This window comes from Phoenix dactylifera, chromosome 8 (genome assembly GCF_051530095.1).
Source record: "Phoenix dactylifera cultivar Ajwa chromosome 8, Ajwa_hap1_PhDact_Kaust_v1.1, whole genome shotgun sequence".
NCBI classification, from domain to species: domain Eukaryota; kingdom Viridiplantae; phylum Streptophyta; class Magnoliopsida; order Arecales; family Arecaceae; genus Phoenix; species Phoenix dactylifera.
Genome location: NC_143197.1, coordinates 10,026,640 through 10,053,818, shown reverse-complemented (window position 1 = coordinate 10,053,818; position 27,179 = coordinate 10,026,640). Strand labels below are relative to the sequence as shown.

The window sequence follows — 27,179 nt, the reverse complement described above, 5'->3', positions numbered from 1 at the left end:
CTACCCCACTTTGCACCCAATTCCTTTTCTCGCCCCACCTCCCTAACTCACTGGCGCGACTCCACCCAATAATTAATTCCCCTTTATAATATTATTAGTATAGATTTTTTTAATAGAGTACAGCGGCCTATATAGGGTTCTCTTCCCCTTCTTTCTTTTCCTCTTTTCCTCTGCTTCTTGGCGTCCGGGAAAAATCTCCGATCGGCGAAGGGAAAGATAAGGAGAAGCAGAGAAGCCGGAGATGGTTGAGACGAGGCGGAGCTCCGCCGCCGCGGCGGTGACTACGAAACGCGCTTCCCCATCTCATTCTGCCTCTCCCCGAGAGGCCAAACGTTCAAAGGTTAGATTTTTCATTTTTTTATTTTTTTATTGAAGTTTCCGGGTTCTTGATTTTGATTTTTTTTGGGTTCTGGATTTTGGGTTTTTTTTTTTTGTTGTTTTTTTGGATTGGGGATTTTCAGGCCGAGACGGGGGCGGCGTTGCCGAGGGAGGATGAACCGAAGCAGGTGCCCGCCGATCCGAGCGCTGCCGCCGATCCACCAAAGGAGCCCGCTGATCAAGTGCCAGTAGCTGAGTTGCTGCAAAACGGAGAGCAGACTGTTGTCGGGTTGTCTGCATCAGGTTTAATCTTGAGAAATTTGTTTTCTTTTTGCCCTCTTTTCTACGATGGTTATTTTCTTTCGGTTTGTTTAGTTGAATGTTCTTGCATATTTGGTCTGATTTAATTTTGTTTCATATTTGTTTTGATTAAATTTTGTTTGATATCTGGTTTGATTTGGTGTGCAGAAAAGACAACGCCGGTAGAAACGGAGGAGTCGGTGAAAACTCTTTTTCTATCAGATCTGCGCATGAAGCAGTCAGGGAAAGGGCGGGTGAAGGCCCCAGCTTGGGGCAAACTTCTTTCCCAGTCTTCTCAGGTCTGAAAGATTATTTTTTGAAAACTTTTTTTTTTTGAATTATTTGCATGCATCTTGTGATTTCTAATTGTAGAAGCATCACTTGCCTTAGTGTATTCAATAATAAGGGATTTAAACTAGATGTTTTTAGGGTTTTTGTTTCTCTTTACTTCTTCTGGTCATATAAAGCTTTATATCGCTGTTTGAAGTTTTATATTTTGACAGTTTGGTTTCTTCATATACGTCATGACTAAATAAAACTTGTTAGACCATCTATTAACCTAAAATTTTCTTCGACAAATGAATAACCAACTTGTTGAGGAGTGGTGATAGTTTTTTAATTATTTTTAATATTAAACTAATTTTTCTTACTCTGGAAAGAGGGGCAGAGAAAGTTGTTGTTTTGCTACAATGTCATGACTATTAGACACTCATTAGTTGAGTAAGTGGCTGGTTTGCACTATCTCTAACACCATAATCGGCATGCTTGCAGTATGATGACATGCTCTCTTGGCCGTTTTTTGAACCATGACCAGACATGGGAAATATTTTTGAATGCTGTCAACAAGGAGGCCTTTAGTTGAAATTCTAGCAATAAAGTTCTTAATTCTTCCATGATGATGGAGCTTGAGATATGAAGACTGGTTAAGAATAAGATATCTTTTTGGAAGGATTTCTAAAGGACACAACCACACCTCCCCTGCCACCCCAATTTCTGAAATGGGCACAACCACACCTCCCCCTCCACCCAAAGGAAAAAAAAAACATCAAATGGCTGTAGTGATTAGGCAATGGATAAGTAAATGATTGATTGTTTTGCTTTCAGACACACAATCACTTGGAGCAATCATTGCCCACCTTGAGACTCCATTTTGTTAAATCTTTTGGTGATTTTTGTTGCATGCTGGTCCATTAAATGCTTCTATTTTCAATGGAACCATGAAGTTCAACTCCCTACTCCACCACGACCCTCTTCCCTTGATATTAAAGACACAGAGATAGCTCTGCGCAAAACAAAATATGCCTTTGACAATGTGCACCAAAATATGCCTAAATAAATGAAAAAATAATCCCATAATGGGGCTACATAGTGAAATGATGAGTAAATTTAGCATCTATGGATATTTTCATTTATTTTTATTAAAATTGGCTGTAACTAACTGGACTTGGCAGAAACTGAAATTATGGGATCAATTTCAGCGACCTTGGCTGAAAATAATATGTTTTATTCAAAACAAATTAGTTTGGGCTGAAAGCACTAGCTTTGAATTAGTAATATGGAGGCAACGTTCTCAAATTCGGACAAGGCTTAAGCAGAAATGTTCTTGGTGGGGTGGGTGGTAGGGAGAATAATGGGCTGGGATTTAGGAGAGATGGGATTAAGGTGGTAGTGGAGACATGATGAGTGGAGCCCAGGTGGTGTTAAGGAGAGAGGGGCTTGGGTGAGGTGAGGACTGGGGTTACAAAGAGAAGACAGGTTGGTGGAAGGGGGGATGGGTTGAGTGAAAGGAGCCTGGTAGTCGGTAATAGAAAGTGGGGTGGGTGGGTGGGAGGAAGAGAGAGGGATGGGGAGGGTGTGGTTTATAACTACAGATTTATGAATGGTTGAGCGTTGTTCTTTGCTTAGTGTGCCCTTTTATTCTCTTGCCTTTTAATTTTAATAAAGTTCTTTGAATTAGCAAGTTTCTTACAATCTTGTAGGCCTTTGATGTACTGATGATGCCCTTTGGTGTAATAGGTTCAGAAGTGTACACACAGTATATTTGAATTTGTTGGTGCATAGAAAATACATTAGTTGGTTGCTCCCTGTTATAGTTGCATTTCCCCCCTTCATGTTTATCTTATTGTTTTTTTGGTAGAGTTTATCTTATTGATTTTATCGGTATCCTAAAAGCTATTGTTCGTCCCTATACTTCCACAGTTTCGGTGCTTCCCAGGTTTTGGGTGCTTGCATAGGCAGGTGACTGACATTTAGGTTTCAATTTTGTAATTGGTGGTTACCAATTATTTTGTGTGTAAATGCACCTGTAAATGTATCTATGCACGTTATATGCATACTTGCATGTATGTATATTTTTTGTACATATGTATGTCCTTCTGTTTCTTTTTTTTTGTGGGTCCCTATGTATATCTATATATCTGTATATATAGTATAAACTTGGTTTTTCTTCATGATCTAGTGTAATGTATCTCATTTGACATGAAGAACCTAAAATTTGTATCAAAGATTGTTAGACTTAACCTGCATCTTCCAGCAGGTTGGGGTACCAAATGAGCAATCTCTACCATTTAAGATTAAACAACAATAGTGCATGTTATTGATTTTATTAATGTCATTATGATTTTAATATGTACAAAATATTGAAATTTGTTAGTTATTGTTGATGAATATTTATACATGTTCATTTATATTCATACAATAAATTCACTGCATATGACTCGAGGCAAATAAAAGTTATAGTTTATCAAATATTATAAAAATAGCTGATAATATAAATGAAGTAGACAAATTAAAGGATGAATGACTTTTAAACTAGATTTCTCCGGTGATTGCCTATGTACATGGGCAACCGTTTGTGCTATAGCTTGGTCTGATGCCCAAGGTTGCTTAGGTAGTTTGACAGCCATGCTTCTGTCCATAAATCTACCCAGGGATTTATATGTGGGAGAGTGTTTCTAATGTAGTTTTCTTTTTTATTCCACCGGAGATTCCCTGTGGAAGCTGTGGATCTTGGTTATGTGATGTCCATTTAGAAGCAGCAGGAAGCATCTTTAATTTAAGTGGGCTTCTAATTTATTTTCGATTCTTTTGGTTTAGTTTCTGTCATGAGTTTAACTTCAATATGATTCTTTTGGCGGTATTCTAACTTTTCTTATCTTTTATCCAGAATCCTCACCTTCCTATACGAGGCTCTCCTTTCACTGTTGGCTATAGTAAAAAATGTGATTTACAATTGAAAGATCCATCTGTCAGCACTACTTTGTGTAGACTGAGTCAAACTAAGGTACTATCCTGGTCATTCTGCTCTAAACACACCATTTTGTAACTTGGCATGTAAGCTTTTACACTTTTTCTTTCCTTCCTGTATCAGTGTGCTGGTGTACCGGTTGCCTTGCTTGAAACCTTAGGTGCCAAAGGTGTTGTCCGAGTAAATGGAAAGACCATTGAGAAAAATTCATGTGTTGTCCTCGCTGGAGGGGATGAGGTTGTTTTTAGTTCATCTGGGAGACATGCTTACGTATCCTTTCTCAGTTTTTCTCTACCAGAATTCTGCAAATTTATGCTGTTTTCTCAAGAAAATTTTAGGAATTGATTAAGATGTGTATAATACATGCACTAATTTGAACCCGTGTATCTTCAAAAGACATATGAAATACACAAATAAATAAATAAAAGATAGGCTGTTTATTGAAAAGCTTTCTTATTGGCTCAATCTCCTCCAAGGATTGTCTGTTATAGAATGAATAGGTCACATTATGCAGATTTATCATGGTGTTTTCCAAGAAATTCCTTAATTTATTGGCAGATTTTTCAACATCTTCCTACTGAAAAAACAAGCACCCCAGCTTTGCCTTCTACACACAGTACTTCAGAGGCACGTAGCAGTCCTGCAAAAGGAATCCACTTTGAGGCCAGATCTGGAGACCATTCAGCTGCCACTGGTGCATCAATACTGGCATCTCTATCAGCTTATAAAAAAGATCGGATGGTTCTTCCTCCATTGGCACATAATGGTGAGAATGTTTATCAGGGAATTTAAGGGACTATTCTTACTTATTTGTAATGCATCATGCAGTTGTAGTGCAGACCTTGATACCACTTATCATGTTAGAAAGTGTAGTATGGGCATAATGGAAGTTCAGGGGTTCTTCCTGGTGATGTTGCTTATTGTCTACTCATCTTGCCACCAAGAAATTTTATGACCTCAGTAGGATCTTTTTGGATGCTATTCTTGATGCAAGAATCAGAAAAAATGATGATAGAAATTTGGAACTAAGGTTGATTCTTTTGAATTTTGCAGGATCTTCATCCGACTTGGAGCTGCGTGGAGGTGCCTACAAAATGTTTGAGGATCAAAGGGAACTTCTCAAGGATCTTGGTTCTCTGGCAACATTACCTTCCACTAGTTGTCAAGCCTTTAAGGATAGTTTGATGCAAGGGATTATTGATGCCAACAATATCCAAGTCTCCTTTGATAATTTTCCTTACTATCTGAGGTCTGGTCTTTTTTGAATTTCGTTCTTACTGCTATACTTTGTCAACTTATCACAAGATAACTTCTAGCTTTGAAGGTTTTGTTGGCTTTACAGGCTTTTAAGTTTTCATATTCTTTTGCTGCTAATATATTTGCTCTAATTTTTGCGGAGTATTGGAAGACGACATTTTGTTTTAACTGTAGATTCATGCAAATGTTGAGGCTGGAGTTTCTGAATTTGTCAAATTTGTTATGACTAATGAGAAGTGCTCATGGTTTCTACTAAGCAGAACTGTCATTTGAAAAATGTTACTTTTTTATTGATATAACATATATTCCGTATTCTTTCATCATATTGGTTCATGTTGCATTAGACTCTTACTTTACACTAGATGTTACCTCACAGATTCAACTTGATCATTGTTAATTCAACTTTGATATTGTACCGAAAAGATAAAAAATGATATATTTCCATTTACTTCTAAATCTATAGACTCATTCTCATCATCTTTCGGTGTTTTATGTACAAGTAAAAATGCCTAAACTCTAAACATTTACTGCATTTGTCATTAACGAGCGATTGAAACATTGAGTTTCGTAGCTTAGAAATGGAGGAAAGAGGAAAAGTTGATTAGTTCGATTAGTCTAATTCTTTGGTTTGACTTGACAATATCACCTTTGAACATTTGTGATGAATCACGCTACAACCTTTTTGCTAGATTGCTAAATACATTCGATTGAGGCTTTTAAGATCCACAAGCTGTATGGAAAGATGGGGAGCAAATGTTTTTTTTTTTTCATTTTTTTTTTTGAAGTCAGTCAACTACAGTAGCATGAAAAGATGTGGACACATCATCCTTTTTTGGTTTTGGCTTTCACCTATTGTTCTCCTGATTCATAGGTGAGGGGCACACTGAAAGTTTGCTTTATTTTGTTGAAGATTTTTTGCTTTTATTTTGTTTAAGAATTTGATTATGATTGATTTGGGATCCCAGAAGTGTGGCATATCAGTTGTAATATAATCTATTTGTAAAAGGGGCCTTTTTTGATATCTTATCGTAAAATGATTCAACAAACTTCATTCAATTGACACTATTCCCCCATGTTAGCCATCAATAACAAAAGCCTGAAATATAAGAGATCCTCCTGCACGCTATCTGAAAGTCCTTGTATCCTCCTGCACACAATCTGAAAGACCTTATGTGCTTTTCCTTGGCCTGCAGTGATATTTGAACAACCATTTGCTGCTATTATGGTCTTCTTCCTAGCAAACATTAATGTTAATTGCATGTATTTGGATGTTTTTGGTTGTCAACAATTTTCCATGATTCAGTCTTATCAAACATATTTTATTCATGCAGTGAGAATACAAAGAATGTGCTTCTATCATGCGCATTTGTTCACCTGGAGTGCAAGGAATTCTTGAAATATGCGACAGATATTTCATCTTTGAGCCAGCGTGTGCTGTTATCTGGTCCAGCAGGTATGCAACCTTATTGTGCTTATTTGAGACTAATTTACTTTTAGCTTTTCTCTGCCTGACCTAACTACTCCTAAATCCTGCTAACCCTTTTATAGGATCTGAAATATATCAGGAAACTTTAATAAGGGCACTTGCCAAACACTTTGGTGCCAGATTGCTTATAATAGACTCTCTCCTCTTACCGGGTGTAAGCTTCTCTCTGGAGTTGTCTGTTTAATTTGATGTCATTATAAATCGTTCCACATATGCTATAAGTTCATGATGCATTATTTACCATCTTGCTCAACATTATTCAGATTTCAGACCCTTATAAGATTTTGGACATTCAAATCTTGAGAAGATGTTCGAACTAAAATTTCTAATGAAATTCTTCTTGACACTTGGCAAATGATTTCAGGGTCCATCTTCTAAGGATTCAGAATCCGTTAAAGAAGGTACAAAGGCAGATAAACCAGGCATATTTGCTAAGCAGCGAGCTGCACTAGTTAAATCTTTCCAACTTAAGAGACCAACTTCTAGTGTGGAGGCTGATATTGTGGGGACATCTACATTTAATTCCCAGTCTTTGCCAAAGCAAGAGTGCTCAACAGCCTCGTCAAAGGCCTACCCCTTTAAAGAAGGCATTCTATGTCTCACTTATTTGTTTGATTTGTTACAATTTTTCATTCAGTAAATCTTTTCCTTTATCTGATGTTATTCATGATTTATAATTTGAATTGATGAAGTAAATGTAATGACTTATCTAGGTGATAGGGTAAAATATATTGGTCCTCTGCAATCAGGAGGACTTCCCCTTCAAGGTCAGAGGTATGTTTTAGAAATCTATCTATAATTTCTAGTGTTGGTTTCCTTATTGGTTCTCATTTATTTTTCTTAAAGAGCTTGTCATCTTTGGTTTCCTTTGCTTCTGATTTTAAGATTCTGTAAGACGTCTTAAACACTGGCATGTTTTGTGCCTTGGCGAGAGAGGAAAGGAAACATTTGTTTAGTAGATTTGTGATTGCAATTCTATCCTTATCAGGACCACATCCTATGTATACATCAAGTTGTTTTCCTTTACAAGCTGGAGGTGGAAGTGGGATTGGGTTTAGCACCAAGGGCAAATTGCTTGTTTATGAAATTTCATATCTTAGCACTTACCTATGTAAATCTGCGTGCATATCTACTTGGTAAATATATTTTTGGGATAAATATTTGTGGCACACAAATGCGTTTAGCCGGACTATGGATTGCATAAATAATGTGCACATTGCACTCAGATTAATGCATATAACAAGTTACCATGTCTCATTTATCATAGAATTATGGTAGAATGTTCTTGAGACATTGATAATTTTAATTAGCAACTTTTTTTGTTTTATTGACTGTAGGATTATGCTATAATGTTATGATGGCATATATCTTCATGCATCTAAGAAGGAAAATAGATATGCAATTCAAGAAAATTAGGAATATGAAATCTATGGCCAGACAAATTGAGTACAAAATGCCAAAAATCTGTTGTAGAATTTGTATAAGCAACCCTGATGATTTACATAATAACTTACTTAGCTTATTATCCATCTTGCTTTATTTTTAAGCATTAATTTTCATTAACCTTATTATGTGTAATACATAATTTATTTCTTGCTATGTAGCGGTCCAAGTTATGGTTATCTGGGAAAAGTACTCCTTGCTGCTGAAGAAAATGGATCCTCTAAAATTGGTGTTAGATTTGATAAGCAAATTCCTGAAGGAACCGATCTTGGGGGCCTGTGTGAAGAAGATCATGGTTTCTTTTGTGCTGGTGAATCTCTAAGCCAAATTATTCTAGTTTTCCGAATGAAAAGAATATAAAACTGTTTCGTGTTAACTCGTTTTCATTATATCATCCCTTGGCCAAGTTATTTATGTCCTTCTCTCTCTCTCTCTCTCTCTCTCGCTCTTATTTCTTTTCTCCTTTCCCTGATTCAGCGGATTGTCTTCGCCTGGATTTTCCCAGATGTGAAGATACTGAAAGACTAGCCATCAATGAAATACTCGAGGTGCGCCTATTGTTTCTCCAATTGGACTCTCGTGCATATCAAGCTTTCCTTTGCTGTTCCATGTACTTACTGCAACTTATTTTACCTAGGCTGTATCTGAAGAAAGTCAACGTGGCCCTTTAATAATATTTTTGAAAGATATAGAGAAATCTGTAGCTGGAAGCACAGATTATCAAACTATGAAGAGTAAGCTTGACCTTATGCCAGCAGGTGTTCTTGTAATTGCCTCCCATGCCCAGGTGGACAACCGAAAAGAAAAGGTGGTAACTTTGCGATTTTTTTTATTTTTATTTTCTTCTAGAAATTTGGTTGTAGAACTTGGATTTGTTTCTATGCATGATAATTGTAGCATATTATATTGTGCAGTCACATCCTGGTGGTCTGCTCTTCACAAAATTTGGATGCAACCAAACTGCACTGCTTGACATTGCTTTCTCGGTATACTTGACCAAAATTTGGCATGTGTTTCTAGTTGACATTCTTAAGTTTATTATGAATTCTTTGATTCTGTCAATTTTTTCCATGAATCATAAAATGATTGACATATGAAGCTATGACTGTAATTGTCTTTGATATGGGATGATATTTAATTGCACTTATAAAAATAATTCAATACAATCATTTTGATTTGGTAAACACAACGTTGGTATTGCATGGTGGAATGGACTAGGGTGAGTTATCATTCAAGTTAGTAGCTTCATTAATGTTGAAACTATATCATTTAAGAATACAAACGAGATAAAAGAATTGTGTAGCTGATAATCTGGGGGTTGAGACATGAATCATTATGAGGACCATAAAATCATTAAAGTTGGATGTGACCACTTAATCATTCTTTTGAGTTTCCCTGTAACTATAACATCTCAATACTTGAATACTTATATGTGGGGACCAAGGTCAGAGGAACCAGTACTGTACCCCGTACCGGTTTTTTGGCGGGATGGCTCGTTACGGGCCCGTGCCGTGCTGCGCCGAGCCCGTACCGATATAGTGAAACAGATGGGGGAGAGGGAGAATGAGATAAAAAGAGAGCGAGTGGGGGAGGGAGGGGTGCCAGCGGAGGGCCGGTGGAGCCCGGCGGAGGCCGCAAGGGGGCTAACGCCGGGGAAGAAGGCATGTTAAACGGAACAGGGGTCTGCCGCTTAAAAAATTTGCTGTTTCGTAAGTGAAGTAAAAAATTTTGTGATTCGTAAGTGAAGTCGGCAAATCGATTGCCGACTTCATTTATGAATCGGCAAATTTTTTAAGCGGCCCTTCTTCCCTAGTGCTGGCTCCCTCGCGGCGGCTCCGCTAGCCCTTCGCCGGCGTCCTCTCCCTCTCTTCCCCCCCCCCCCGCTCACTTTCTCTTTTCTTCTCCTTCTCCGGCTTCGGAAATGTGTTCCGTTTTTGGAGCCGTAACCGTATGATGAGCCACCGGTACGGTTCGAAACGAGTGGAACCGCCCGAACCAGTCGGCGGTTCGGGCGGTTCCGCCGATATTGGTGGGGATATATATATGTATATATATATATATTCATTCCTTGAGTTACATATTCATAATTATAACCATCAAGCCTTGCCCCAACCCCAACTATATTGTTTCAGCTTCATGTATCCTCATTTGCCAAACATTCCTATTTGGGGCTTTCTTTATTGCTTTTTCAATCTTTTCCATTATCTGCGACTTCACTTAAAAAAAATTCAAAAAAAGGGTTCGGAGCCCTTGTTTCTTTTTGAAATAGGGGATCTGCCCCTTATCTCGTGCGTCAAAGGAGATAATGGCTCGAAAGCTCCCTCTCCCTTCCTCCCTCTCCCTCCCTTCCTCCCTCTCCCTCCTTCCCTCTCTCTCTTTCTTTTTCTCTTTCCTTCTCTGTCTCCCCCTTTCTCCGCCTCTCTCTTTCTCCCTCATTTCCTCTCCTCTCTCTCTCTCTGTCTCTCTTTTCCTCTCTTTCTTTCTCCCTCTCGCCCTCCCTCGCTGGCTCTGCTATGTTGGTACTGACCCAAAAGGAGAGGGCTTTCGAGCCCCCTCTCTCACCCTCTTGGCATCGCTCTCGCTCGCCCTCCCTCTCTCTCTCTTCATCGAGCCCCTTGAAATAGGTGCTCCGAATGGCGGTCCCTGCAGACGACCGAAGGAGAGGAGGGCTTTCAAGCTCCCTCTCTCCCTCTCCTAGCATCTCTCTCCTCCCATCCCTCTCCCTCTCTCTCCCTTCCTCTTTGGTTTTTCTTTGTCGATACACACCGTAACGGCATGGCACGATATCATACCGTAACGTATGGCTGATCTACTAGCATGAGTGTCGGTTCTGGTACTGCGGACTTTGGAGAGAGTATTTTTATTTATTATTGTATCTCAGTCATGCCATATCTTTATTTAAAGATTTGCCATATTGATGTATCCATATTTTGTCTTATCCACATCTCATATGCATACCTATGATGGTTCTTATTTGGTTTATGAGTCTTGAATTTTTTGTCCTCATAATTGTTTTTCCTGTGGATGTAACAGCAAGATTCCATTCCTCGTAGGAAAGGTTTGACATTCTAGCAATAGCGCATCAAATGATGCTCATGAAACTTCAATTATTAGTATACTAGTTATGGTGTCCCTACCATCGCCTTGTTTCTCAAAGAAAAAAAAGAAGAAAACAAGTGCTAGCAATCTGTTTTTACTATCCTGAACTTTATGTATATAGTTTGCATATTATTCAAGACTATTACTCAAGCATTTAATGGTTAAACTAGATCATGAAATAGATCTCACCAGCAACTTATTGTTTTCTTGTTTATGTGCTGGTTTAAATTAAAAACATATTGCAGATATTTTATGCTACTTGGAACCTTGTGGTCTTCCTTAACATTCGCTTCTTAGCACCATTAGGGAATATCATGTTCTTTAATTTTTCATATTCTTTCTTTCTAGAATTAACGTATGATCCTGAACCCTAAACCCTGATGAAGTACAGGATACCTTTGGTAGGCTGCATGAGAGAAGTAAAGACACTCTGAAGTCAATGAAGCAACTAACTAGACTTTTTCCAAATAAGGTTACTATACAGCTTCCTCAGGTATGGTATTGCCATATAATTTTACTTTGACGTTAGAGATGTATAATATTCTTTCTTGGGGAAAGTCTTGTCTAAATTCTAAGAAGTATTTCAGGATGAAGCTCAACTTTCAGAGTGGAAAAAACAATTGGATCATGATGTCGAAACTATTAAAGCCAAATCCAACATTCTGAATATTCGCACTGTAAGTTATTCATTATCATGTGTTAAAAACATAATCTGTAATCCATTTTACGGTTTGTTAAAAAAAATTTCTTGAGTTGGACTTATGTTTTTCTATTTGCTTTAGATGTAAATGTTTAGAATCTGGTTTACGTGCTTGCTAGTCTATTCTTTGTTGTTTTGCCACTTTAAATGATCAAATGCATGAATTAAGCTGCAAAAGGTGGCTTTTGTTTGCCAACACAATCTTAAGTGGATTTTTATCTTCTGATGTTCTTTTCTACCTTTCATGAAATCTAGATGATATTTTTAGCTGCACGTGCGTTAACAAATATATAAATATATACGCATATACATTTATTTATTTATTTATGTTGTAGAGAGAGTGCATTAGAGTTGTAGTTTTTTTTTTTTCTGTCACACTAATTTAATTTTCATTATGATGTGCTCTAGCAATTATAAAAATATATGTTGGCGAGTTTGATTAACTACTTTTGTGATATTGGTTGCTTCTCAATGCTTTAGGGTGAGTTAGCAATGTTCAAAAGGTTCTGTTCCAATTGTTTACCATGTAAAGGCATCCGAGTCTTTGATGGTAGCACAAAGTACTAGTATTATATATAGACTTGTCAAAATGTCTTTAGAGCATTATGTTCGAGAATAGTATTGTTACTTTTGATACATGTACACAAGCTCTTAAGATGATGAGCTCTGAGAAGAAATGGACACGTTTCACATTGTATTGAATGTACATGCACTTCTGGCCTTCTATCTCTATTATTTCTTGCATTTTCTTCCCGCCATTGTCCCAAACTGTCAATTGGTAGCTACATATATAATCTTGCTCTCTGTTTGTTTCAAAATATACTACTTACTTGTCAAGTCTCTGTCTCTTCTTTTTGCAATCCCGTTCTTGTTTTGCAGAAATGTCAATCACGTATTAATAGAAACTAAGCTGGTTATAGGAATTAGGATGCCATGAAAACTAATGCCGTTTGTTTTTTCTAAAAGTTCTGATCATTATTTTATGCATTTTCATTTCACCTGATCATCTCGTAAATTAGTTTTTTTGATCATTGAACTCTTATATTTTATGTAAATGATTTTTTTTTGAACTTTTGAATCAGAAATTTTGATTAATACATTGTTGTCAGCACAAGCTTTTGGTGGTAACAAGCAAATTTTGTTTTAAGCTTGGTAAAGGGTTCTGCTAGAAACAGTTTAGTTTGGAGAGAATCTCTAGCCTGACATATAGCTATCGTACCTAGCTTCTTATTCGACTGTGAGCTCGTGTCATCAATTCTGCCTTTATTTTAAATTTAGGAAAAAATAAAAATATAATGAAAATGTAAATCCATGTTTGGTAGCATTCATTTTGTTTTTGTTTTATAATTTTTTGAAGAAGTTTTAAGTGAAGAACTTTTCTTTCTTTGAAAAAACTGAAAACAAAAACCAAAAATGGAAGCAGGGTTAGTGTGGGCTATAGGAAATGGAGAAGAAGTGCTGCTGGTTGCAGCCTACCAGCCTGCATGAGTTGGTCAAGGTCCGAGGTGGTAGTGGCTGTTGTTGGTGATTGAGGTGGCTGGTTTGACAACGGTACTCAGGGAGTTGGGGCATGGCAAGGTAGTGGCTATGAGGGAGGGGAAAGAAGGGGTGGGATAGGAGGAAGAGGACAAGAGGAGAGGTTATGGGAGGACAAGAGGAGAGGTTATGGGAGGGGAAGGGACATTATGTGAGGATTTATTAGTGTTTATTATCTGTAATGGGCAGTTATGATTCCATTTTTATCATTTTTACTTATTGTGTAGATACACTGATAAATAAACTCCCATTTTGGTTGATTCACCTTTGATTCTCCCCTTTGGAGAGCAAGAAGAAAGGTTCTATATATGGTTATATGTATATATATGTATATGTATATGTAAATATACAGTGGAGGCTTTGGAATTTCTCTCATCATTTTAGAGATTGTATTATTAAAAATGTTATATATTCATTTTCCTAAGATGTTATGCTTTTGTATATTATATCTATGGATTATATCATATTTATGATACTTTAGTTAATAACCTTTTGGAGAGCTGTTGACTGTGCTATTGCTAAAATGTTGAGGGAATCTGTCCTCATGTGGGTTCTTTTCCATCCCGCACTGAAGTCGACTTTACATTTGCTATGTGATTGATAGGATGTTGATAGAATCAAGTGAACAATTGAAGAGCGACCACTGATTGAACAATAAAGATTGATTAGTTGGCTGGTGAATCCGTGAGAACTTTCCATGATTCATCCATCAAAGGATCAATGGGTTATATGTATATGGAGTAAAGCTACAAATGCTAAGTACATAAATTAAAGAAAGCACAACCTACATTAACTAAAAGAAATTAATATATCACAACTGAAGAAACTTACTTCGATTAAAAATGCCTAAAAGAGACAAAGTCAAAGAGGTAAGGAAGCCCCACTTGCGGGAGAAATATGAAGTCTTGTGTTGGGTGTTGAGCACATCCTTCTATCTGAGGTCTTCTTGGGTATTTGTAGTCCCTGGTGGTTTCTTCAAGCTGAACCACCTTTGAGTGGTTACTTCTAGTGATAACATTCTCTTGATGGTGGCTCCATGCATGATCTTTTGGTAGTTGCTCCATGTTCTATTGCTGTAGGTGGTTTCCTTCCGCAAGAAACTCCTCACAAGATGGTCTTTGCATTGAGGTCTCTTGTCAAGCTCCAAATATACCTCATGTCACTATCAGATCATCCAGAAAGTCATGTTTTGGGTTTGACTATGGATATAGCCAAAGCCCAACCTGGCCCCACCTTGACCTGCAGACACCCCTATACACACACAGTGCTGTTGCCATTACCATGCCAATGCTTCAAGCTGATTCATGATATTTGGATAGGATCCAGATTGAGTCTAGATCCAAGGCTTTAGAACTTCTGAAGTTGATATTTGCTAGGTTGAATCAGGTTTTATTTCAGTTTTGATCGGGTTAGGTTCTATTTATACCACAACTAGACACTTGATTTTAGTTTTGAAGCTATATTCATCCCATGGCTGTCAACTTTGGGTTGGAGTTTGGCTCCAAATTAGGTAAGATACAGCTAAGATTCATAACTGATTTTCTTTGCACCCATGTTGATCTATCTAGTCCAGCCTTTGACCAAATTTTACTGAATAAACTAAGGGCTATTATAACCGCCACTAGATGGAAGACCTTTTGCTTCTTTCATTTTTGTTGACTGCTAAGCATTTTCCTTGTTTTTGGAAATACTGAACAATTATAATTACCAAACATGTTTTTACTTTCAAAAGGCCGGAAACAGAACTACAATAATGTAAAACAACAACACAAAATCAATGACATAATACTGTCAATGATGAAAGTGATTCATATGCTGCTTATGATGAACATCATGTTCATGATTTAGTTTATATAATCTTAAGTCAGATTTATGGAGACAATGTACAACAGCTATTGTGATAAAACTTGTAATTGAGTTATTTAATTATAATAATTTATTTAGATATGTTTATGTCTATGAGAATGATGATTTAAGCTCTTCCATTCATTTATCTTATCATGTATCAGACAAAGGAAAAACTGATTTGTGCATCTTTGAATTGACTTTTTTTTGTCTTTTTTTCTTTGAGGAAAGGGAGGGAATGCTGACCCGATGTATCGTTGAATTGACTTCATATTTTCTACCTTAAACATTTGGGAAAATAAAGAAAAAAGGAAAGTTGTTGGTAAACTTAGTCAAAAACATATTTGGTTTACATAAAATGCAAGAATATGTAAAGTAGCCTGATTATACATGTTTTTCAAAATTTATAGCATTACAATGTTAAAGACTACCCCCTTTCACAATCATAATTTTCTTCTGTAAGCATTTCAATCTTATCCAGATTTTAAGAAGCACTTTTCTTGCGTCAATTATCAATATCCAAAATATCCCTAAGCAGCTCTAGTATCTTGATTATAGTAATTTGTTTGGATTCTTTGCAATTTTCCAAGGTGCTCAAATTCGATGCTTTATTGTGCAAAGGCTCGAGCAAAATGAGCTTTGAAACTGAGTATCGGGATGGACATGTGGTATATCTATGAAGGATTGGATTGGGGATGTGTATTTGAGAGGTAGCGTTTTAGTGCACCAATTGAAAACGCGAGCAAGGTTTTCGATCTCGGACCATACCGCTTGGTATAAGGCGTACTGTACCATACCAGTAAGGTACTGAGACTTGGTATACTCCGCATATCGAGTATCAGTATAGAGTTATATATCGTAGTATGGGTGTACAATTTGGGCATCGGGAAGGGGTCCAATTCTGAGATTTTTGCAAAACTGGAATGAGAGCAGGCACAATCAATAGAAATGGTGTGTACACACAAAATGATCCATGGAAGCCCAGATGCTACATTGGTTGAAACAACTGAAAAGGTTACATTGGTTGAGAAGGTTAAAAGGTTAGCCTTAATAGGAGTTAATGTTGTATGATGCCATACGCTATAATTGGGGGAATGCTTACTGGATGTGCTTATTGTTCCTCTAACCTAAAGTTTTTTTTACCTCACTGCTCTGCGGATCCATTTAGTGTGTTTGTCTGTGTATTCTTGCTGCACTAAAAGCTATGAGGTTGAACAATGCTCATGTGTGCCTTTACTTGTTGCTGTTCGTTTGATATAGCTATAGCTCTGCATATGTCTATCATTATGTCAGTTCCTATCGGTCTCTGCACAACTATGGTGAATGAACAACTAGTAGTCTGGTCTGAATTTATTTGATATTCCAGGAGGCTACCTTTTGTCATCTGCTTCATCTGTTGATTTGTTTCTTGAATGATTTTGTTGCTGATTTATGGTTACATGGGAATATCAATAGTGCCCTTTCATCATAACCCTCTATGCTCTGCATTTTTCAGTTTCTAGACCGCATTGGATTGGAGTGCAGTGATCTTGAAACAGTGTGTGTAAAAGATCAAACACTTACAAATGAAAGTGAGTATTAACTTTGGCTTTATTTACCCTTCTCATAAGCATTTGACCCTCTTGGATCCTCTTTGATGCTGGGATTTACTTTACAGGTGTGGATAAGATAGTTGGTTTTGCTCTGAGCCATCACCTTAAGAATAATACAACAGTAGCATCTGCAAAGGATACTAAGCCTGTACTCTCCAGTGAAAGGTTGCCCTCTTCTTGGTAATACTGCGTTCAGAAAATTGAAACGGCTGTACTTATGTACTAACTGATTGTTTCTGTCATGTCAGCATTAAACATGGACTTAATATGCTACAAAGCATCCAAAGCGATGCGAAGAGTACAAAGAAATCACTAAAGGTATGTATCAATATTCTTTGTGAAACGTCACAGTGTATCTATGAGCTTTCACTTACATAACTTGGTCGAACTGAGTACATCTATATCATATTTGCTTTTATGCTTGTAATATCTTTTTATGAACGTATGTCATTGTTTTCTTTTCAAGGTCGTGGAACTAGTTTTAAATTTTGGGCTTCTCTAATGAGCTGTTTTCAGGATGTTGCCACTGAGAATGAATTTGAGAAGCGACTTCTAGCTGATGTTATTCCACCTAATGACATTGGCGTTACCTTCGATGACATAGGAGCTTTAGAAAATGTGAAAGACACGCTGAAGGAATTGGTGATGCTTCCATTGCAAAGACCAGAATTGTTTTGTAAAGGACAATTGACAAAGGTATGCATGATTTCTTCTTTTCCAGATGTTTTTAACGTTCTTGTGTCGTGCAATTATGTTTTAAATTAATATTTCAATAAAATCAATGTGCTGATATTTTGACTCATTTTTATATTTCATTTTATTGCTTTGTATTTGACAATGATCTAGAATGATATCAAAATGAAAGAAAGCAGTATAAACATGATTACTATTCAATGCTCAATAGAATGATCATGCAGTGTTCTCTTTTTAATAGTTTTGGTGCCTAAGATCCATGGCAGTAGATTGAATTGTGGGTTTTCATGCATGGTTATAACAGTTTTACAGCTGCTATAATCGATAAACCTAAAAAATATGATCAAACTCTAGAAGTTTCATTTAGTTAAAAATGATGGTGCATTATCATGTGCTAAGTCATTTATTCACAAGCTATGTTCTAAATATCTAAAAAGAGTATGATAATTAAATGAAAAAACGAATCCAAATTGAAAAAGAAAATCGTGTTAATTCCTTTTATGTAATGCCCGAGTTTTGCAGTTAATGAGACTTTTTCCTTTTCATGTAAGTTTCATATCTTGTTTTGACGGGTTTGTCCATTTCTAAGCAGTAAATGAAACTGATAATGCAATTAAATAAATATGCCTTGTTGATTTGTCAATCTATTTCTATCTACACACCTTTACCGTAGTTTGTTTCAGAAATTATTGGAAGTTGAACATTGGAATATTCTAAACATTTTGTCAATATAGCTGCACTTTGGACCTTTTTTAACCATATCAATCAATGTCGTTCAGATATGGATCTACTTGTAGGCAGGTCTCATTCCCATAATTTTTCACCCAGTCTCATCCACCTTAAAAATCTGTAATGTTGCTTTAAGTCTTATTTTGTCTTAGTGTAGTGAGGATCTATCATTTGACATTCTATAATCCCTGTCTCTTGAGTACTTTTTAAAGAAGAGGCACCTAGAGATTTAAGCTGGCCTACTTTTGATGTTCACCTGCTCTTAGTGCCATGAAATTCTTTCCAGCTTGGAGAGCTGCTTTTAAATGCTTAAGCTGTCACATGCTTATACTTCAATCCTGTAAAATCCAAGAATCCATATAAATCACTCTTGGACTAAATTTACAATGTTTTTTTAATATATTTAACTGTAGATACAAATATAAGCTTTGACAGGCTGCTTTGTTATTTATCTAGCATTTATTTATATGTTTAAGGTCTATTAGAAAACTCATATCTTTCCGTTTTTTAGAGTAATGCTTCCTTGTTGTTATTCCAAATACACTATTAAGCTCTCCTACATGCAACTATTGTTTAAGCTGGATCTTTGCAACTGCTTTTTAATATGCAGTTGACTGTCAAATTAGTTGGTCCAGAAAATGTGTTGGTTTACCCTTTCTCCTAGGAAATGTGGGCCATCAAGTCTAGAGTCAATCAAGCCAACCCTGCAACCCTGTTTGGATATTTCTTTTTGAGAGAAAAAATATTCAAATGGATATTTCACTGTCTGCCATTTAGAAGTCTCCGTCCTAATCTCATTGGCAGATGGAAAACTTTTTCAGCTTGCCTTCATTCACAATCTTGATGTCATGACGGCAGCCAAGTAACCCAAATGAATAGGTTCTCAAGTTTGTTCAGAATGTCGGTTTTTGGAATTCATAATCAGAGTTGAGCATGGCAATTTATAGGTATGTTTTATGTAAAATTGGATGCTGCAGTAATCCATGAAAATTTGAATATATTGATGTTTTCATAACCAGCCTTGTAAAGGAATACTGCTCTTCGGTCCTCCTGGTACGGGGAAAACGATGCTTGCTAAAGCTGTTGCAACAGAGGCAGGTGCAAACTTCATCAATATATCAATGTCAAGCATCACTTCAAAGGTATAATTGATTTATCAGCTGTAGCTAGTAGAATTTGTTGCTTTTGTTGCCTTAATTTCTTGCCAAATCTAACCAACAATTGAAACAGTGGTTTGGTGAAGGCGAAAAATATGTCAAAGCAGTCTTTTCTTTAGCAAGTAAAATTGCTCCAAGTGTTGTTTTTGTGGATGAGGTTAGTTGAACAACTTGCATCATTGTCTCTTAACTAGCGATCTCAGTTACACCCATTGTTCCCTGTACCAGCCCGAACCGAATAGTATAGGGCATACCATACCGTACCGGTTCGGGGTATCCGGTATGGATGGCATGCTAACACTCGGTATGCTAAAAATATCTCATACCATACTGTACTGATACAGTGCTAGTGTGGCATCGGTATGGGTCTGATACCGAGACAACAAACTTTGGTACTTACACCATTTTTCATTTCTCTAATAAGCCACCTTCCTTTTTGTAGGTTGACAGTATGTTGGGGAGGCGTGAAAATCCTGGAGAACATGAAGCCATGCGCAAGATGAAAAATGAATTTATGGTGAACTGGGATGGGTTGCGCACGAAGGATAAAGAACGTGTGTTGGTGCTTGCTGCAACTAATAGGCCTTTTGACCTGGATGAGGCTGTTATAAGGAGACTTCCTCGGAGGTGAAAATTAGTAGAAATTAGTATGTGAATAACAGTTCATAGAGGTGCATGTTAAATGTATACTATCATGAATTTTATGTCAATTTTTTTTTGCAGATTAATGGTGAACTTGCCTGATGCATCAAACAGAGAGAAGATTCTTAGAGTAATATTGGCCAAAGAAGATTTGGCCCCTGATGTTGATTTGGAAGCACTAGCTAACATGACTGATGGATATTCAGGAAGCGACCTAAAGGTCTGTTTTTCTTAATTCTTGTGATATTCTGTGTATCTTATTACTTTTCTATTAATTGAGCCCACTATTATTGCACTCTACCTTCTTAATTTCAGAATCTTTGTGTTGCTGCTGCACATCGCCCCATCAGAGAAATATTAGAGAAGGAAAAGAAGGTCAGTACCTAATCTTGAAATTCACTGTTCAAAGACTGACTTCCTTATTTTGCTGTTTTCTGTAAATGTCTTCATCTTTTATGCCGTTGCTAATTCCCTCAAAGTGCTGCATAGAAGTTGATCTGTGGTTGCTCAATGTCTTTGTCTTCACTTGTGAATTTTGGGCAAATGAACATCATATCTACATTGACTTGCATCTTGTGTAACTTGTTATCATCTCCAAAAATCAGTTAGCTTCATGTTTTGAGGGTCAGTGGACTATTCTTTTTTTGTCAGGCAATTAACATAATGAATTATAAGAGGAAAAAATGTACCCTTCATTTCTTAATCATGAAAAGAGATTGAAGTGCTAGAAGAGGTAAGTGTGGTCATTACAAATGCATTTACTAGTCAGAGGAATTACTAGAGAGAAGCAACGAAAAATGTGAGCTTATCTAGTGAATTGATTGGGTTGTGTCCATTTGTAAGGCCTGCTTTAAGGGTCGAATTTTCAAGACCCTCTCCACTTTTATCTAGGAAACTGCTTTAGTTTATGTTATTTATGAATGATAAAGCGATAAAGTATGGATGTATTTAACCAAAAAAGAGTGGTTAAATGTTAATGAGAGTGGAATGTGTATGAGTCATTGTCAAAATTGTCCAAGATATGGTAGTTGGATTTATGCGTCTAGAGCACAAGATGTTAATATAATTGCAAAAATGTTGAAGGCTAGGTTGATGAAAGCCGATATTCTTGTAATTGCTACCTGTATGCAGGTCCTATATTTTATATAAAGTATTGAGACTGGTAATTTTTGTACTTCTGTATGAATCTTTTTAAGAGAATGTTGTGTTTGATAAATACAGAAGATTTGCCATTATCATGGTAACTTGCACTGAAAACTGACAAAATGGTAAAAACAAATGAATTTAAGAAATTTTGATTTGCTGCATTGCAGGATACAAGGGTTTAAGTTGGATTATTAATATGCTATCTATTATTGGCTTATATTTTTCCGCTATTCGTGCACTTCAGAAATTAATATTCTGGACTCTTTTTCATGGTTATAGCTAGGTGTGTCTAGCAAAACATGAATTAGTGCATTGTATTTATCTATATTTTTCTAGTAGCTATGAATATGAATACAAGGAACTCTTAGGAAGCTGGTACAAGTATGAATTCCTGAAGCAGGTATGCAACCTTAAGTAGAAGTTTCTAGCATTGGAGATTTATCAGGCTGGGCTTAAGTGCAAAGGTTGAAATAAGGCCTATTTCTGGCCCTGCCCAGTGGTGGGCATAAGCTTCCAGCCCAGGCCCATACCAGCTGTTATACTCGTAGACTGAGATCATGCGGGCCAAACCCTAATTATCGTAGGGTTAAAATTAGTTTCTCTTCTATGGTTGCAATGGAGGAAGGGTGGGGATGATGATGAAGTCAGTCATTACGAGACCTGATTCGAGGTTAAGGGGTGATGCTGCTTGTATTGTAGCTAGGGGGAAGGTGGGAGGAGTGACAAATGGGGGTGGGAGAGGGAAAGGGATCGGGAGCAGTACTGCAGAGGTGGTTGTCCGGTTTGTAGTGTCTCAAGGAAGAGGAATGGAGGAGCGAAGGGATGATATTGTTGGTGTTCAGGATGGGGGAGGGAAATTATGATATTTATAGCATCTTATTTTTTCATGTTTTATTAGAAAGTGGCCTGGTAGGCTAGGTCAGGCCTGTAGTTTTGAGCTTTCCTAAACATAGCTTGGAAATTGATGAGACCTAGAAATTGAGGCCTTGCCTAGGTATCATGTCTAGGCGCACCCAGATTCTGGCTAGATAGTTCAGGATGGATTTGCTCTGGCCCATCTACTACCCTTGGTAAATTCACCTTTCCCCCCTCTGTAAGCTCTTCTATCACGGTTGTCATGGTGCAGATCATCATGACTGGTTGCCAGCCAATTGCAGCATCAACTTTTGCAGCTCAAAGGAATGAAATTTAAAAATGAAGTGGAATAATCTGTGAATACATGGTTGATTACATGAACAGGTACATGCGTATCTGTATGGTAACATGCAGGTCCCACTTTGCATACATGCACACGTGACTAGGCTAGTTTTTAATTAGAATAGAATGTGGGTGAAATTATTTTTGCTATCTTCCTTGATAGTCAAATGTGAACTTCCTCTAGTGATTTTTTGAATTTTGTAGTCATATTTATCAGTAGTACCTACCATCATTATTTGTGTAAACTGTTTCTGTTTACTTTTTCCTCCTGCAGGAGAGAAGTGTGGCATTAGCAGAGGACAAGCCTTTACCTCCTTTGCGGGGTTGTGAGGACATTCGTGCTCTGAACATGGATGACTTGAAATATGCGCATGAGCAGGTGCTTTTCCTTTTCTTTGTTTTACAGGTTTTTTAATATCTGCATTGCAATGTTTTTGTTTGCAAAACAATGACCTATAAGCTTATGCCATCAATTTTGTGCTATCCATTAATGATGCTTCATAATCTTAACTTGGCTACTTACATGCTCAACTTCAGAAATTAATCCTCTTCTGGTTCTTTATCAACTTTTTATGTATGTCTTCTCCTCCTTTTTATCTTGAACTCAAGAGTTCATTTCTTCACACTTTCATTTCATTATTTTCAATTCAAATTGTGCTAGCATCATATCATGCATACTTTAAAATGTTCATGTAATACATATAAATTTCTATCCTCCTTTTTTCCATGCAACACTATCCTTGTTTTACTGTTCGTATAGGGCATTCGTGTTTTGATTTTACTTTTGTCAAGTGTGGAGACCCTTTGTTTGCCCAACATCCTAATTGGTACAATATTCATTGACTTGATGCTGTCTTTAAGTTTGTTTCCACCATATCATGTCCCTTTTTGTTCACCCTGCTCTAATTCTTTGCCTTGACGTAGAATATAATTATGGCCATGCTACTCAACTAAACTCAACTCAGTCTTAATCCCCAATTAGCTTGGATTGGCTACATGAATCTTTTTCCTCCATTCCACTCTGTTTAGGGTCACACTTTTTGAAACGTCTAGACATCAAGTCTTTCATTGCCACTTTATCTAATGTGATTTTTTGGTTTACCTCTACCCCTCTTTTATTCTACTTATATCAAATCATTTACTCGTACTGGCGCACCTGCTATGCTACATTGAATGTCCCAACTATTGAAGTCGTCCTTCTCTCAATTTATTTTCAATTAATGCTACCTCTACCATTTTGTGAATAACTTCCTATGGTTGTATAATATCCCTGTTGAACATCATTTTATCTAACCTACTTCAATCTTTATGGATCCTCTTCGTATTCTCTTATCAGTGATTGATCCTAAATAGCGAAAATGATTACTTTTAGAAATTTCATGATCCTCAATGTTTATTTTATCTCTATTTCTGTTTTTACCAATACTAAATTCCATATATTCTTTCTTGGTTCTACCTAGCCTAGAATGCTTAGATTATAATGCACTTCATAATTCAAACTTAAGATTAACGTTGGCCTTAGTTTCATTGATTAAAATTTTATCTTGTGCAAATGGCATATATCGAGGAATATCATCTTCAATATATCTAGTAAGTTCATCCATAACTAGTATAAAAAGCAAGGATTTAGAGCAGGTCTTTGGTGTAAATATAATATGATTGGAAACTTGCTAGTAGTTCTCACACTAATTACTGCTCCATTATATAAGTCCTAAATCACATTAATATATAGAAACTTATTTTTTTTCTAACACCTACCATAAGATTTCTCAAGTGGCTCTATCAAATATTTCTGTAAATTTATTAAATACATTTAGATAGTCTTCTGTATAATCCTTTTTTTTCGATTCTTATAATACCTCAGTCACGTTCCTAATATTATTACCCTCTCTTCCAACATGGTATTAATTTCCCTATTAGATGTAAATTTCTTTCAACATTCTATCCTGAAAACCATTTGTTTCTTTCTTCGCAAATTCCACTACCTAGTTCTTGGCTTCCTATTTTTTTCAGTCCTTCATTTCCTAATACACACATTCACAACCACCGAACTTTTGATGGTTAAACTCCTACCGGTATAACCTTACAATTTTTACACAAAACTTGATCGGTCTTTCTAGTAAAAGAAATCTATTTGACTAGTATAATGCCCACCTTTAAAAATTATTAAGTGAATTCCTTAGTTTTAAATCAAATGCCAGCTAAAACTTGGTTATATGCCATTGATAACTCCAAAATGGTATCTCTTTCCTCATATTTATCTCCCAAACTGCAACGTCCATGGGCTCTTTCAAAACCTATATTATATTTCCCCACATGCCTTTTCAAATCTCCTCCGGTAAATTTCTTTTCTTCTTTAGGAATCTCTTGAATTGGTATATCCATATCTTTCCAAAAGCGTAGCTTTGTGGCTTCATCCAATCCTACTTGTGGAGCATAAGTATTAATGATGTTAATTGACTTCTCTCCTAACACTAATTTATCAATATTATTTTACCTCTCAAACTCATAATGTCTATAATCTCATCTTTTAAACTCATCTATATTAACTCCTACTCTACTTTTATTCTTATCTTTCCCAGAATACCAAATTATATAACCTAGCTTACAAACTTTTCTTTTTCTCCTATCCATTCAATCTCTTGCAGGCAAATTATGTTAACTTTCCTCGCGGCATCTTATATATTAATTCTATTAATTTACCCAATATTCCAATGTGCTAAACATATCCTACTTTCCTATACCAACTTCTTTACTCATCCATCTAGTAGAGTATAAAAATCCTTGCCCCGCTGACTATAGTTGTTGCTGGGCGGGTGAGAAACATAGGGAATGGGCAATAACAGGGGGTAGTAGGGAGTGGGAGATAGGAGGGCTATGGGAAGGGACGAAGAGAGGAGATACTGCAACGGTGCTGCCGATCTCCGGCATTTGCTGAAGAGAGATATTGAGAGAGAGAGAGAGACCTCCAGGACCCATTATCCACCATGTGCAGGCTTATGAACTGCGAGCAGCGTGAAGGAAATGGAAGAAAAGAAAGAGGTCACAGAGGAATGAGGATGGCCACATTGAACCCTAGTTCCCTCTCTAAACCGAGATAAGTAATATTCAAAATCTGGCCGGTTTGCATGAAATGCATACCGGATCAAGTGAGTCATTGGTTTAACTAGTGGTTTCGACAGTTTTCTCAGAATCGGGCGGTCGTGAGAAAAACTGGGTTTAGGTGCCTACCCAGACTTTAAACCTGGTGGTTGGTGGTTCAACCGCTTCAACTGGCTGATTTGCTGTGGGTTTTAAATACTATTCATCTATGACAGTTGGATTGAAGTTTCATCCCTCATATGGTTGACATCATTTTTCTACATGTCAGCTTAGTGGAAATAGAATAAAAATGGTCAAAGATATTAATTTCCTTTATTAATTACTGATGGTTGGCCACATACACTCCTGGGGTTAGGATTCCATCCTTATTCTGTCTCCATCTTGCAAAGGTTTCTGAACTGCCACATAAATCAGGACAATTCAAGGGATATCACAACATTTGACAGCCTTTACAGTTTATTTCTTCTTCACAGCGACATGCATCACACATGCCTGACACTAGTAATAAGATAAACTGAACTTGAGTGTTTGAAGATAACTTTGCTGCGCAGCTACTCTGCATAATTTCGCTACTATACGTAAATGTTGAACTAGTGCCTTTTTGTTAAGAAAATGTAATAAAGTCAGTGGGATGGTCATCTAGGTGTGTGCAAGCGTATCATCTGAATCAACAAATATGAGTGAGCTACTGCAATGGAACGAGCTTTATGGAGAAGGTGGATCCAGGAAGAAAAAGGCACTCAGCTACTTCATGTAGTGGAATTATCTATTTGTACAGCTCCCTATCTTCCATTTTTTTCCCTTTTCCTTTTTTTTTCTTTTCATTTTAAGCGCTTCTCCAGAAGTCAGGAAGATTGGGGATCAGTATAGGCAGTGCTCTTCTTCAGATTATTAATGTAGCATATGCGTGACTCGTTTATAAATTTTTAATTATATCAAAATTAACTTATGTTAGATAATTGTTGCAAGCTGCTCTTTTTTTCTTCGTTGTTTATTGTGAACTAGTCCCGGTCGTTTGCTTGCTGGGACTGGATTAAATTTGATATAGATTAAACTCGATGTAAATGTTTTTCCTTATAAATCTTTTAGCATATTATATATATATATATAATCTGGAGCTATGCTTAACTTTGGAGCTATTCTCTGTAATGAAGCGCCCAACTAAATCCAATCCAGTTCCAAATAGAACTATACAATAAGTGGATCATAATTATATAGAGATAGGTGGATAGAGATCATGTTGTGCGCCTGGGTGGATCAGGACGAGCAATCCAAGGCGCCTTAATCAAGCTGAAATTATGGATATACTTTGGCTGAACTTTGGAGATACCCTCTATAATGAAGCTCTCGGCTCAGTAAAATCCAGGTCCAAACATAAGTGTACAACAGGTGGAAAATTAGTTTAAACTATTTGTAAAGTCAATAATAGGCTATCCAATTTCACAATAAAACTATTAATTGTGATCTACATTATAAAAAATATATATTATAATTTATATGTTTTAGCAGGCTCTAGTAGAAAATTTTAGTAGTATGATGCCACGCTTTATGGTGATTTGATCATCAAAACTAGGGGAATCTAAATCTGTCCATTGTCTAAGTTGCTCATGCTGGATTTACAATTATGTTCCTTAATCGTATATTTTGTTATGGTGGTAGAATTGATATCTTTTTTTTCTTCTTCTTTTTT

The 27,179-nt window shown here is 36.7% G+C and overlaps 1 protein-coding gene across 2 annotated transcripts; it reads left to right on the top strand.

The window, feature by feature from the left end:
- The first annotated feature begins 27 nt into the window (after positions 1-27).
- On the top strand, positions 28-26,448 carry LOC103715277 (uncharacterized). Of its 2 annotated transcripts, XM_008802852.6 has the most exons (28): positions 28-340; positions 462-621; positions 787-917; positions 3,785-3,901; positions 3,989-4,135; positions 4,424-4,631; positions 4,919-5,114; positions 6,454-6,575; positions 6,671-6,762; positions 6,973-7,195; positions 7,322-7,382; positions 8,213-8,361; positions 8,529-8,599; positions 8,689-8,859; positions 8,966-9,037; positions 11,542-11,643; positions 11,738-11,827; positions 16,727-16,802; positions 16,889-16,988; positions 17,072-17,141; positions 17,340-17,519; positions 19,265-19,387; positions 19,476-19,559; positions 19,845-20,029; positions 20,126-20,264; positions 20,360-20,419; positions 22,662-22,766; positions 26,133-26,448. In XM_008802852.6, exons 1-28 carry the CDS (start codon positions 242-244, stop codon positions 26,244-26,246), a joined length of 3,447 nt encoding a protein of 1,148 aa, XP_008801074.1. In that variant the 5' UTR covers positions 28-241; the 3' UTR covers positions 26,247-26,448. The 2 variants fall into 2 exon arrangements, with proteins under 2 accessions (XP_008801074.1, XP_038980506.1); XM_039124578.3 differs by lacking the exon at positions 8,966-9,037 and having other exon boundaries at positions 53-340.
- Positions 26,449-27,179: the final 731 nt, after the last annotated feature.